The sequence below is a fragment of the Bubalus kerabau genome, chromosome 22 (assembly GCF_029407905.1).
Source record: "Bubalus kerabau isolate K-KA32 ecotype Philippines breed swamp buffalo chromosome 22, PCC_UOA_SB_1v2, whole genome shotgun sequence".
NCBI classification, from domain to species: domain Eukaryota; kingdom Metazoa; phylum Chordata; class Mammalia; order Artiodactyla; family Bovidae; genus Bubalus; species Bubalus kerabau.
The window spans coordinates 16,214,739-16,228,921 of record NC_073645.1 but is presented as its reverse complement, the minus strand read 5'-3'; the positions used below and the strand labels follow the sequence as shown (position 1 = coordinate 16,228,921).

Here is a 14,183-nt window from a genome sequence, read left to right as displayed (position 1 = left end):
TAGATTAGAGCAATAAAACCAAAGGCTAAATCCCTTTACTCACTACTTTTGTGACTTACTCAAAGCATTCTAGTAATAAACAGCATCAACAACCACAATCGCCAGATTCCTAACCTGGAGAGGACTGAGAGTACAGTAATAGTCTTGAATAATTTTGGGTGGCAGATCCTGTAAAACATCTTCTTTCATTCTTCTCAAAAGAAATGGCAGGACCTGGCGGTGCAGTGCATCCATTGCAAGAACACCTGTTAGTAATTATTAACAGAATTAATTTTATTCTATTTATTATTCTTATTAATTTCTCTAATAATAAAATTTAATGACTTCCCCCAAATTAGATATAAATTAGATTCACTTGCATGGAATATACAATGGTATCTCTTTTTCCTACCTGCTTCTTGTTCTCGACTGGAGCTTCGAGCATCCCTACTTGCTAATATAGGTTTACCATACCGAGCAGCAAACTGGCGTTCAGTCCCCAAAAATCCTGGCATGAGGAAATCAAATAATGACCACAGCTCCAAAACGTTGTTCTGAATATAAGAAAGGAACACCAGTTATCTTGTGTGCTAGGATTATTTCCTTAAACTTAAAAATGGAACAATAATGAAAGCCCACTGTAATGACATAGATGAGAAAGATTATCACTATATTTCTGGATATGAGTCTATATTTTACTGTGTAAAATTTGGAGAAAATACTGTATCCTATTTAGAGGAACTTTCAAGTCTTTTCCACCACAATAAGCCTTGGTCCACAGTATTTAAATCTTTTTGGTCGGTTCTATCAAGTAGTAAATAGAGCAGAAAGATGAATACGTTTCTGGTTTTTTTGAGACTAAGATTAACAGCAAGATTTAAGAAATTTGGCCATCACCACCATTTATTCAACGCAGGAAAACCTAGAAGAGTTTGGTTATAGGTCATGTCTACCCAGTACTTATGGGTCATGAGAAAAGGTAAAGGTTCTTTCCAACTCTACTTGGGAGTTTCACAAAACAAAAACCAAAAAAAAAAAAAAAATAACACCCCCCCCCACACTTTTCCATTTTAGATGCTTTCCCAGTATGTGTGCATCCTAAGGTACCATCCTATCTGTTTACCCCTTCCAGAAGCCCTTCTCACCCTGCTTAAGCTCTGGCTCACCGTGGTGGGTTGCCTTCCTGCAGTAAAACCCTTCTAATTGCACTTGAGCTTTGCCTTCTGACTCATGGGCTGCTGCTACTAAGTCGCTTCAGTCGCGTCCGACTCTGTGTGACCCCAGAGACGGCAGCCCACCAGGCTCTACCGTCCCTGGGATTCTCCAGGCAAGAACACTGGAGTGGGTTGCCATTTCCTTCTCCAAGGCATGAAAGTGAAAAGTGAAAGTGAAGTCGCTCAGTCGTCTCTGACTCTTCGCGACCCCATGGACTACAGCCTTCCAGGCTCCTCCGTCCATGGGATTTTCCAGGCACGAGTACTGGAGTGGCGTGCCATCACCTTCTCCGGACTCATGGGCTACTACAGCCTAAAATCACATTTTAAATATGAGATTTAAAACTGGATTTGCTCAGATACTGCTACATACCAAATGAGCCATTATAAAAGCAAGATAATTACTGGAAATTATTCCAAAAACTAAAAAAAAACCTCTTCTTTAATTCACTGTCAAATGCCAAGTAAAGAAAAGGTAAAGAATTACCTGGATTGGTGTTCCAGAAAGAATAATCCTATAATTAGCAGTCAGTTGTTTTACTGCTTTCGACAATTTTGTTTTTCCGTTTTTGATGACATGGCCTTCATCAAGAATACAGTAGTTAAACTTAATATTTCTAAGGAAGAATAAACAAAAAATGTTAGCATCTTTTACTACATGTCAGGAACAATATGAAGAGTCTTTGAGGCAGAAAGATACAATTCTCTCTGAATTTGACACTGTTTTCCTTTAAAAAATTTTAATTCTTACCTAAAGAAATCTATGTCATTTCTCACAACATCATAGGAAGCCACTATGAGATTGTGCCTTTTGACCTGGTGCTGTAACCTGCATTTAAAAATAAGCAAGATTAGAAAATGGAGAACCTGCCAAGTTTGTAATACACTTTCAAAGTGGAAAGCACAGATGCCATTGTAGAAAGTGATTTCAATCTGCCTACCAAACCCAATATTCCTTTCTGCTTACTCTACATCCATGACCCTGCTACCTGAAGGCCATTCTCCTTACAACTTGGTCGTGTGGCCCTAACTCAGTTGATTAGAAAAGAGGTGAGTACCTGACTCACAATGTGAAGGTCATTTTATTTGCCAAAACCTCTTCCTTGGAGGCACTATTCCTTCAGCATTCCATGTTGTGCTAGGGGCCGAGCACAAGCCATCAATCACATGTCCCCATAATCACCAAAGAGGTGAAGCAGTTTAATCAGATCAAGCCATTCACAATATTTTATTCCCCAATCATGGAGGCTGGTTTGGGGACATGACGCAATCAAGGCCGGCCAGTCTCAGAGACTATCTCTGTTCATTACAGTTGCCAAGCTAGGAGAATGTAGGCCTAAGACTGCCCATGACCTTTTATCTATACCAATAGCAGACAAAAGTCCAGTAGAGACCAACAGAACAAGCTATGCATGGGGAAGAACAGTAATTTAGATGTACCTGAAGCAAGAATTCACCCCAAGATGCTCAGTATAATTAATGAATTTCCTGTTTGCTTAAGCTAGTCTCATTTGAGTTTCTACCACTTTTAAATGGATGAATTCCTTTACAGTAAATTCTTTAAGAGTACAAGCTCTTGAGCTGCCTGTGTTCAAATCTTCATTTAATTACACCTAGTGACCTTCTATTTAATTAGCTGAGTGATCTTCTTCCCAGGCCCCATGTCTTAAGACTCCTTATCTGCAAATTGGGAACAATAATAGTACCCAAACCTCATAAGGTAATTAAGAGAATACATGGTATTACATAAATGTAAATAAAACTGCCTAGAATATCTAATGCCTGACCAGTAAGTGCTCAGTATATGTTAGCTATTAATTCACAGAAGGGCAGCAAATCTACAGACTAATCAGTAATCTGTGACTATCCAAGCTTTAAAAGACAAACTGGAAGTAATGATACACCACTCTTCAACACCTGTATTTAGGAACAGAGATGTATTAATAGAACTATAGTGTTCTATGGGATCAGGGCAGCTAAAGCAAGCCACTGTGCACCAAAAGCACTTTTGGGGAGAGGGAAGAAGGAAGAGGTAGCTCTTAGGGAAAGTGCATAGAAAATGAAGAAATAACAGATGCTCCTAGGAGATGCTATGATCACAAGACTTTAGGAAAGGCACCAAAAACGGTTTTGGTTCTTGATAGTTTCCTAGCTCCAAAAACTTAAGAGCCTAATTGATTGTTGACAGTGGTTAATGTCCTTACACTTTGTATTTATTTTATGGTTTATTTGGCTATGCCATGTTTTAGCTGTGGTTTTTAATTACAGCACATGGGATCTAGTTCACCAACCAGAGATTGAACCCAGGCCCCCTGCACTGGGAGCACAGAGTTTTAGCTACTGGACCATCAGGGAAGTTCCGAAACTTCTTAAATTTTGATGAGTCTCACTGATTATATTTTTAATACGTTCATTTACTTTTCTTAAATAAGTTAAAGTAAGTTTCTATGTCTGACCGCCAAAAAGGTAACTAGAATTCATTTTTAATAAATTTTATTCTTCCAAACTACTTAAAGCAAAGATTAAACATTTTCTGGTTGTACAGTTCTTACCTTATTCTTTCAGTAGGAGGTCCAGTGTAATGCAGTGGATTGAGATATTCTCTGGAGCAAAATTTACCTACTTCATCCACCCAATGACCTGTTAATGTTGGTGGACAAACCACCAAGGAAGGAAGTGGCATACATTCTGCCAATTTTGATCTTGCATATTCCTGGGCCCTTTACAATAGCAAAACACAATGAATTAACCAGCTTGTTTATATTGCTCAGCATCTGGAAGCCTTGTGTTAACATAACATTTAAAATTACCTGTGACAGTGATCTCCTGCTAGAATACAGATGGACTGTAAAGTCTTCCCTAAACCCATGTCATCACACAGAATTCCATGAAGCTTATACTTATTAAGAAATGCTAACCAGTTCACACCATCCTGAAACGTTGGGAGAAAGAGAAAAATGGTAAATGTGAACAGATCATAAAAATATTTTTCTGTAAAGAACATGTTTACAAAGACCAAAGGCAGGGAGAAATAAATGGATACAAGACACCAAACACAAGAATTTTAATTATTAAATCAATCTTTAAATTCTTCAAGGTACATTTAAAAGGAATAATCAGTATTTGTAAGATAAGTATAAAACTTTACCTGTTGATATTTTCTGAGTTCAGCATTGATTGGTACTGGAATCTTATAATTTTCTAACTTTTTCCCATCTAACAATTGCTCCAAAAAGTGTCTTTCCTTGGCTTTCAATTGGATTAATTCTTCTGACATATTTGGAGGGTCCGGAATGCCTGCCTAAAATTGTTTTTTAAGTGTATTAAAATGATTTGCTACCCACACACACACACGCACACACATATATATGCAAAGAAAAACCAATTCAAAAATAGTATCATTTTAGTGACTGGAAGACAAATATTTAAGACTTTGGTATTAAAAGCACTATATAATGAGGTTATTAAATAAGCACATCTAAGCTATTTTAATAACACAGCTACAACTTATTTTTTCCATACCATGTGTTACTTGATAATGACAAAATTGTATTGTTTAAGTGGAATGCTGTTACTATAGAGCCTCTTAATTTTAGTGTTGATGGTTGCCCAGGGTACTGGTTCTAAATATGTGGTCTGCAGACCCCTCAGGATTTCTAAGACCTTTTCACAGGGTTACTGACTGCAGCTATTTCATAACAAAGGATAAGACATTGTTTGCTTTTTTCACTGTGTTGACTTTTGCTCTGATGCACAAAAGTAATGGTGGGCAAGACTGCTTCTGCCTCAGAAAGAATCAAGGCAGTGACACCAAGTATCGGGCAGTCACTATTACTTGCTGCCATGCACCAGCCTTTTTTTAAAACAAGCTGGTTTCACTTAAGAATGTCACTGAAGCAGTAAAAATAATTTTTTTAAACCTCAACCTTTGAATGGCACATCTTTTTTTAACATTCTGTGCAACAAAATATGAAGTATTCCATAAAGCATTTCTGCTGTATACCATGCATACTGAAATACAAAATATTTAGGAAAAGCACTTGTAAGATTTCTTAAAATTGTGAGTTGACCTAGCTGTTTTTTACAGAATGAGTTTACTTGAATGGACTGACAAACTATGGTTATTCTGACTTGAGTATTTGGCAGATTATTTTCTTTAAAAAATTTGGTCACTTCAAGGAAAATGAGTGGCACAACTTGTTGTCAGTGATAAAATGCAAGCTGTCAAAAGCAACTTAGCACTGCAGGTGCTTCCCAATATTTAAAAATTTTCTATTGGTGATACTAATGAGTCTTTTTTGTTACTACATACTGATATGAATCAACCTTTAAAAGATTTACATAACTCAGCGAGCCAGTGTTCTCCAAATGACCAATGCATGTTACAAAGCATGTATCTGTAAAAGGTCTATTCAAAAGTCTAATGGATTTATTCTTTAAATGAATTAATAAATCTTTTTCCACTTTTCACTTTTAATTTCTACTACAGAAAATATAAACAAAAATTCTTTGGGGTCTTTAATTTTTAAGAGTGTAAAGAGGTACAGAGACCAAAAAGTTTGAGAACTACTGCCCTATGATTAAGAAATTAGTTCCCCAACCAGGGATCGAACCTGTCCCCTCTGCAGTGGAAGCTCGGAGTCCTAAACACTGGACCACCAAGGAATTCCCTCAAAAGGTTTTAGAATTAACAACTTAATCAAGATAGAAACTAACATTTTAACACATTCAATATCCTAATGATAACTATCAAAACAAGGCCTTTCAAGTGCTTTACATGGAAGTAACAAATCTTCAGGCATTTATCCTCATGGACCTTTTAATAAATAACAACCAGATATAAGGCCGTACTTCCCGGGCGGCACTATGGGTAAAGGACCTGCCTGCCAACGCAAGAGAAATAAGAGATGCAAGTTTGATCCCGGGTTGGGAAGATCCCCTGGAAGAAGAAATGGCAACCCACTCCAGTATTCTTGCCTGGAGAATCCCATGGGCAGAGAAGCCTGGCGGGCTACAGTCCATAGGACCACAAAGAGTTGGACACGACTAAAGTGACTCAGCATAAGGCCATACAATGAGGTACAATTCCTAACAATGATTAGGATTCATAAATATTATACAGTGCCAGGAACTCTTCCATTGGTATCTTCCTCACTCCAATTCCTATGAACACAGCAAGAGTTACTAACAGTGCAAGGAATAAAAGCTTCTATCCAACCCACTGCTTGATAGTCCCAGAATCCTTGAAAGAAAAGCACATGGTTCTTCTTATGAAAATGTAACAGTGAATCAAGATCAAGTGGACTAGCAATTAACCTGCGGGACATTCTTGTTTCTACTGCTGTGTCTTCAAATTCACAGCATCTAATCTGTCATTAATCCTACCCAGTGTGTTTTTACTTGTAATTGTATCTTTCAACTCAAGAAGTTCAATGTGGGTTGTTCTTATTTCTTCCATTTCACTCTTTATTACATTCATGCTTTCCCTCTACCTTCTTGAACATATGGAGCATATTTTAATGACCTTGTATACCAGTTCTATTATCTGGGTCATTTCAGGGTCTGCTTCTATTGACTGACTTTTCTCCTGGGTAACTTCTTTTTTCTTCCTCTGGCCACACCACATGGCTAGTGGGATCTCAGTTTCCCACCTAGGGATTGAACCCTGGTCATGGCAGTGAAAGCCTAGAATCCTAACCACTAGGCCACTAGGGAATTCCCTCTGGTTAATTTTTTGATGTGTGCTAAATATCCTAAGTTTTATGCTGTTAGGTGCTGAACTCGTGGGGGTTAAATATTTTATTTTTTTAATTTTTTCTGGGATGTAGTTAAATATCTGAAACCAATTCAATCCTTTAAGGCTTGCTTTTTTTAGGCTTTGCTAATGTGGGTTCAAATCTTCTTGCAAGGGTTAATTTGGCCCCATTACTCAGGCAGTGTACTTCTGAAGCCTGTACTCAGTACCCTATGGTTAAGTCCTTTGACTCAGCTTTTTTTTTTTTTTTTTTTACCAGATATAGTCAAACTCTTCCCCCTGCTGAGAGACTGTTCCAAAGTATTATGCTCATACTTTTCTAGTAGAAATATAAAATGGTACACTTTTCTGGGAAAATAATTTGACAGTTTCTTAAGAAGTTAAACATCATATGACCCAGTAATTCCATTCCTAAATGTGTGCTCAAAAGAAAGAAAAGCAGGGACTTCCCTGGTGGTCCAGTGGTTAAGAATCTGCACTTCCACTGAAGGGGGCACGGGTTTGATCCCTAGTCAGGGAACTAAGATCCCATGTGCCTCACAGAGAAATCAAAAAGAGAGGGGAAAAAAAAAAAAGCTTACACCCAAATACTTTATAAGTGCATGCTCACAGCAGCATTACTCATAATAGCCAAATGTCCATCAACTGATGAATGGATAAACAAAATGTGGTATTCTAGTGTATTATCTGGCCTAAAAAGGAACTACTGGACACATACTACAGAATGGGTGAAATGCATATATACTTATTTCTTGAATTACAAAAATCCCATAAAAATACATTAAGTGGCTAAGTGACAGGGTCCTGGCTTTTCTCTTGCTTCAAGCCACTTCTATTTCCTGCATTGGCCACATATATTATTTCTGTCCTGTAAGTATACTCCAAAATTGTTCAACTTCAGCCTTGCATTCTGCTTTCTCCATAATCCAACAGGCATATCATTTGCTTTTTACACTTTCAGTTACCATCTCTCAAATTTACCTTTCATGTAAACTCCAGAACAGAATCTTAGATATTACTGGGATACTCAGGAACACAATTTATTTCTAGAATAGCATCTAGAAATTTAGCATCACCTAAAGAATTATCATTCTTTTACGAACCATAGTTTTATTTAAAACAGTGTTAAAGAAAATTACCTATTAAAACATAAAAGTCTTAACACTTATAATGTAAACATATTCAACATCTTTTTAAAAAACTTGTTCTTTAAAAGGTGTTACAATTATTATGAAGTTATTGAAAACATTAAGTTCATAAACCAAGTTATCATCAACTTACCTCAAGTGGCATGAGTCTAATTAGTGTTGCAAAGCACTGTGTAGCCATGAATCTTACGCTGTCCGTCTGATCACTCATCCTTCCCAACACAGGCACAACTAAGAGTACAATGTATGGAACGATCCCAACATCCAGTTGTTCCATTACACCTGAGGAAGTTACTAAGGAAATTTCTAACTGGTTCCAGGGTAGATGTTTTCATAAACAAACTGATACACCAAGACTGTGACTTCTAAAACAGTTCCTCATTGCTTCCCTGTATTATGAGGGACTGACTATCCCTCAAGGTCTATGATTCAATTATAACAGCATTTATACAGGGTTACTCTTTTGTAAAAACTATGTAACTTTCTCAAGATTAAGAAGATGATTTTTTTCATCTGAGGAATGCTGAAGGAAATCTTTACTAAGATTTTTTTTCCATAGAGGAATTCCTACAAGTTTCTAGAACTCACATATCAAAATAAATTGATTTACATTACAAGCAAGGGAGCACAACTAAGTGTCAAAAATTAATTCCAATTTTCCCACCAGGATCCTAACAACCCTGAGCTGGAGACAGCAGGTCCAGTGAGTTCAATCCCATAATCTTGAGCATTTCTTTAGCTACAGTTTCTACTGGTTTGCTCTCTATCCATCTTTCTTGCTCTTAGACCAAAATATCCTTTAGGTATTTTGAGTTAAACAATATTCATGGATATCATACCCTTGGTAAAAAGCTTGTCTGTATATTTCTAGTTAATTAATCATTTTGCCAGACAATCAATGAACAAAGCAAACATAGTAAATTTATAAGTATCTGATTAATACTGGGTTGGCCAAAAAAAGTAGCATAGCATCATATAGAAAAAGCCAAATGCACTTTTTTGGCCAACCTCATATTTAAAAACATACTGACTATAAATTTTTTGCTTATAAAAAGATCTCTTAAAATTACTTCTTCAATTTTTTGTGTGAATATTATAATAAAATGTAAATACAGGTATAATATAATGCAATAAAAATAACACTTCAAAATAAAATGTAAAAAAGTAGTTTTCTTTTTTGGAACAAGGCAGGTTGTGTGCACATTTGTTTTTGGTGCTGGGTTTTTTTCGGCTTGTTCTCTTCCCACCCCGCAATCCTGACTTGGCTTGCTCAGCAGTGAAAGTGTGGAGTCCTAACTACTGGACTGCCCTGTACATATCTGAATAAATTTTATTTTAGTCACTCTTAAATAAAGCAAATATAATTTGAGTAGTTTGTCAAAGTGAAAAAGGATACAGGCAAGTGCTTCAATTGCACCCTCTTGTTTGATATTGTCGTCAATTGCTCCCAGCCATGGAAGAACCTTCTCCAAAAATATATTCATTGTTTCCATGGTAGCTATTTTGCTCATGACGCCCACACAACGAGCAGCCATGTGCCTCACTGCAGTGCTGGGATACTGAAGGCACATGTAAAGATGAGGCAAATGCAGTACCAACTAAAAACAAAAAGACAAGTCAGAAGACTCATTAGGGAATCTCATGTTTAAACTATAATGGCCCTTACTCAGAGGTTCTCAATATTCCAAGTGATGCTAAATCCAAGAATTATCTCCAGTTACCTTAAAACATTGTCAGCACATACTCAATAAAAATTTAATCTAAATCTACATTATTATAATGCTTTTAAAAAGAATAGATGGATGCAGAACTTCTCCCCTATTGAATATTCTCTTAAGCATCAGGGAACACTCAATACTTTCCAAAATTCGCAGGGAACACATCAAAGGCACTTGCACGATTCTCCTACTGAGGCTGGGAAAATGACACTACACATCATCAGCCCCCTCCAAATCTGGCTGAGGTTTAAGTACATACTTTGTATTCACTGGGTTGGGTGATCCTGATTTTGTTCTAGGCACCATACCCTGGTAGTTATTTTCCACTTTAACTTCCTGGCTTTCCATATGCAATATAATCACAAGAGCACAACATATCCCATTATTAAATGTCTGATGCACAGAAGCCAGGATTAATGTTGATGAGAGTCAGGTACTTCCTCAACTAGCCTTACAGTTCAACTGAATGCATCCTGTTTGATCATGGAGGGTGAGCACTTACAGATGAATTCTGTCCTTCTTTACTAATGATAAATTCCCAAAATTTAACAAGTAAAAGAATATGCTTTATTACTAGATAAACAGAAGAATTTCCCTCTACTCTCTCCTATATGAATAGAGAAATGACGCTAGCACCCTTTATGATGTTATAAATTGCAAAGCTTCCTATTACAGTCACATGGAAAGAATAATGTCAATACTTTATTCAGTGGAAAAACCAGATAATTAATTCTCTGGTCTATGTTCCTCCTCCCTCTATTCTAATTTTTTGGTGAGAGATATTTTAATAGTTAAAAAATAAACCCATGTTCTATCTTTGCCACTGACTAGTTTCATCTCAGAGAGGTAAGTTCCTCCTACCATTACATTTATCTAGGGAAAAGATTTTATCACCTGTATTCTTCTGTTCCTGGACTATATTATTAAGATGGTACAGATGAACAGGGATGCAGCTTTCTTTTGTGTTTGCAGCTGGCTTCAGGTCATCAGAGCCCTGTTCCTACTGCCCTGTATTCTAAGCTCTCAGAGTGGGTTTTCTCTTCATTCATGCACCCAGCTCTGCCTCAAAGCCTGGAAGAGTTAAGTTGTCAGGAAAAGAAGGAATCTAGTTATAGCATCTAAAAGAAAATGAAATCATAAGGGATGACATCATAGTTGCACTTTTCATTCAAGCCTTAAGTCTTTCTAATAAGACTACTCGTTTTATTAGGAAAAAAACTACACTTGCATTAGTTAGTTACCAGGGGATGAAGCTCAGAATCCATCGACACTGCTGCTGTTTCAAAAACTTGCAGAGAATTCACCAGTTCTTGGGCAGGGCCATCTCCCTTTTCCAAGAGGGACTTTCCATCTATTAAGATACATTGATTTAAGTGCATATTACATTACACACAGTTTTTCAAAATCCAGAGCTTACAAAAAGTCTTAGCACCCCCCAGCTACTGTGGGAGAATCTCTTTTGCTTTATAATGTAAAATGAAATACAACACCCTTAATTTAACTGCTGAGGTGCTACTCCTAAAGAACTAAAGAAGCTTAATATAATGATCCATTTCAAATCTCTTTCTAAATACATAACAGGAAAAGTAAAAAGCAAGAAAAGTATACAAAATGACATGAAAATAATGTTTTTACCAACCTTCTATTTAAAAACTTACCAGCTGGCCTGGGATAAACAGGCACAGGCACTGTTATTTTATAAAGACATATGTAATAGATATACACTGAAATCTGTTTAAATCCCAACTCGGAAAAATATGTACACACCAAAATTATGTATGTCGATTGTATTCCTCAGTGGGCCAACCATTGCATCCCAGAGATGTGGCAACTTCACTGCCATTTCACCACCAAAATGCTTCACTATAGTTGTCAAGGCAAACTCAGCTCCTCTCCGTTGTACCAAGTAAGGCTTCTGGGCCTAAAAATTAAATGTTAGGTGAAAACAAGATTTCAGAAAAAAGTATAATGCTTTCAAAATGTTATTAAGAGAACTTAAAAATCAGTGTTAAGAATTCAGTGTTACCAATTACTGGACATGTTATAACTATAAAACACCTCTCAATAAATTTACATAGGCATAAAATCCTGAGCTAGATTTTTACATCCAAAATAAAATACTTTTCGGGGGCTGGAGAAAAGAAATAGAAGAATACGTGCTGTTTCTAGAGATAGTCCTAAGTGACATGTTTTTTTCTTCTTCTTTCTACCCGAAAGAAACTTACCATGACCTGCCCTTATTTATATTTGCTTAAGGGATAGCATGGCTTCCCTGATAGCTCAGTTGGTGAAGAATCTGCCTGCAATGCAGGAGACACTGGTTTGATTCCTGGGTCAGGAAGATTCCGTGGAGAAGGGATATGCTGCCCACTCCAGTATTCTTGGGCTTCCCCTGTGACTCAGCTGGTATAGAATCTGCCTGCAATGCAGGAGACCTGGATTCGATCCCTGGGTTGGGAAGATCCCCTGAAGAAGGGAAAGGCTACCCACTTCAGTATTCTGGCCTGGAGAATTCCATGTATTGTATAGTCCACGAGGAGGTTGCAAAGAGTCGAACATAACTGAGTGACTTTCACTTTCAAGGGATAGAATATAAGCATCTGTTTAATTTAATAAGATTAATATAACCTCATACTTAGCAGTAATTTCATTAATAATTAAATACAAAAAAAGTCCCCCCAGAAAGATACAATTATATTTTTAAGTGAAGGAACTATGCAAATCATCAAAGTATACATTTTTTATTAAAATTAACATGAAAATAATATAGTTAGTGAAAAAGTCTTCATTCACAGACTATTTTAAAAGGAATATAGACAATAAGATTTTGGTTTAAAAAAACAAACTTAAAATAGGCCTATACTTTACAGAAATATATTAAACACATGTCTTTTAGCACTGATAGTGTATTGCTCAACTCAGGAAAGTTCCTATGTCTTGCAACCAGTAGAGCTACCTAGAGAATTCCATTGTTAAAAATGTGACTGTAAGATTTTTTCAAAACCAGTTAAAAAACATTTTTCTTTTTTTTCAGCCACACAGCAGTGTGAGATCTCAGTTCCCTGACCAGGGATCAAACCTGCACTGGAAGCATGCAGTCTTAACCACTGGACCGCCAGGAAGTCCCACCAGGGAAGTCCCACCAAGCTTTTTTTAAATTGTCTTTAAAAACTGTACTGTAGAACAAGTAGATCAATGAAATAGAACAGAAAGCCCAAGGAGATCCTTACATATAAGAAAGCAGGATATATAACAGAGGAGCATTCATCATCAACCAGGGACGAAAAGATTCAATGGTGGGATAACTGGTTGTTCCTATGGGCAAATAAATTTAGATCCCTACCTCACATCACACAATTAATAAATTTCAAGTTGACTAAAAGGTAACAAGTTATCTGACATTATAAACGTATCCTCTGAATATCAACAGGAATTCCCTAACACTGCTAAGACTGAGAAAAGTTAGCTTTCACAATTACTTAACATCTCCATAGTCACTGTTACAGGAGTGAATTAGTTCATATTTATGAATGACTTATACACCCACTATGGAGAGGGTTTCTTGCTAGGAAGATAATCAGAAAACTAAATTGGTAAAAATAAGAAGCTTGAGAAATTTGAAGTTTGTAGTTTTTCTGAACTCTGTTGCTGGAGTACTCCAAAAAGTTACTAGCCCCAGTTCATTCACTTAAAAATATTCTAGAAGCTGATATGACAATTTAGCTCTCAATCTGTAAGAAATTTTGTTTTAAAATCAAAGTATTCAAAGAAGAAAAACTATTTACCTCATCAAGTTCAACAAGGAGGTTTCCACTACCTCCTGCAGGAAGATCTGCTATTTGAGCTTTGACAGCTTTGGGGGTAGGACCTCGCCTACTTGTGATAGCAAAAGCAGCTTTCTGATGCCGATAGAGTGTGATTATACCCCGGTGCTTGGTGACAGTGTGATGCATTCCATCTTTTTCAGAGTTGGATCCTATTAAGGGAAAAAGTCAAATAATCCTTAAACCATAATACATGTGACCAAATGTTTCCTGCTCCAAAAGATACAACACATTTTAAAATTGTCTTTTAAGCCTCAATTTTTATAGGCCAATGATATTTTCTCTAGACAATGAAATGATCACAAAAATCAGTACTTTGCAACATTAAGTTAAACATTTTGGTATCTGCATAGGACCATATTTAATACAACCAAGGTTGCATAATCCTCTTAACAACCAGAAATATCAAATGCAAGGCTGACTGTACCTCATTCTGTTAAAAGTACATTAATTCTTTAAAAATGAGTTAGTTTCCAGGCATAAAAAAACACATTAAAAAATACTGCAAGTAACTTCTCTTTTAAAAAAAAAAAGTCTATGCTGCT

At 36.6% G+C, this 14,183-nt stretch overlaps 1 protein-coding gene across 2 annotated transcripts in view; it reads right to left on the bottom strand.

Moving 5' to 3' along the window:
- The window catches only part of BTAF1 (B-TFIID TATA-box binding protein associated factor 1), an 87,699-nt gene that overhangs the window by 11,462 nt on the left and 62,054 nt on the right, over positions 1 to 14,183 (bottom strand). For both annotated transcript variants that reach the window (XR_008707176.1, XM_055560633.1), the window contains exons 21-32: positions 13,600 to 13,790; positions 11,582 to 11,735; positions 11,056 to 11,165; positions 9,493 to 9,694; positions 8,230 to 8,378; positions 4,342 to 4,494; positions 4,004 to 4,125; positions 3,746 to 3,913; positions 1,945 to 2,022; positions 1,681 to 1,810; positions 392 to 533; positions 115 to 245 (exon numbers count right to left, since the gene is read on the bottom strand). Coding sequence is in view for 1 of the 2 variants with exons in the window: in XM_055560633.1 (XP_055416608.1) it covers positions 115 to 245; positions 392 to 533; positions 1,681 to 1,810; positions 1,945 to 2,022; positions 3,746 to 3,913; positions 4,004 to 4,125; positions 4,342 to 4,494; positions 8,230 to 8,378; positions 9,493 to 9,694; positions 11,056 to 11,165; positions 11,582 to 11,735; positions 13,600 to 13,790 (1,730 nt within the window). In the remaining variant the exon portion in view is untranslated. The remainder of the gene's footprint in view (positions 1 to 114; positions 246 to 391; positions 534 to 1,680; positions 1,811 to 1,944; positions 2,023 to 3,745; positions 3,914 to 4,003; positions 4,126 to 4,341; positions 4,495 to 8,229; positions 8,379 to 9,492; positions 9,695 to 11,055; positions 11,166 to 11,581; positions 11,736 to 13,599; positions 13,791 to 14,183) is intronic.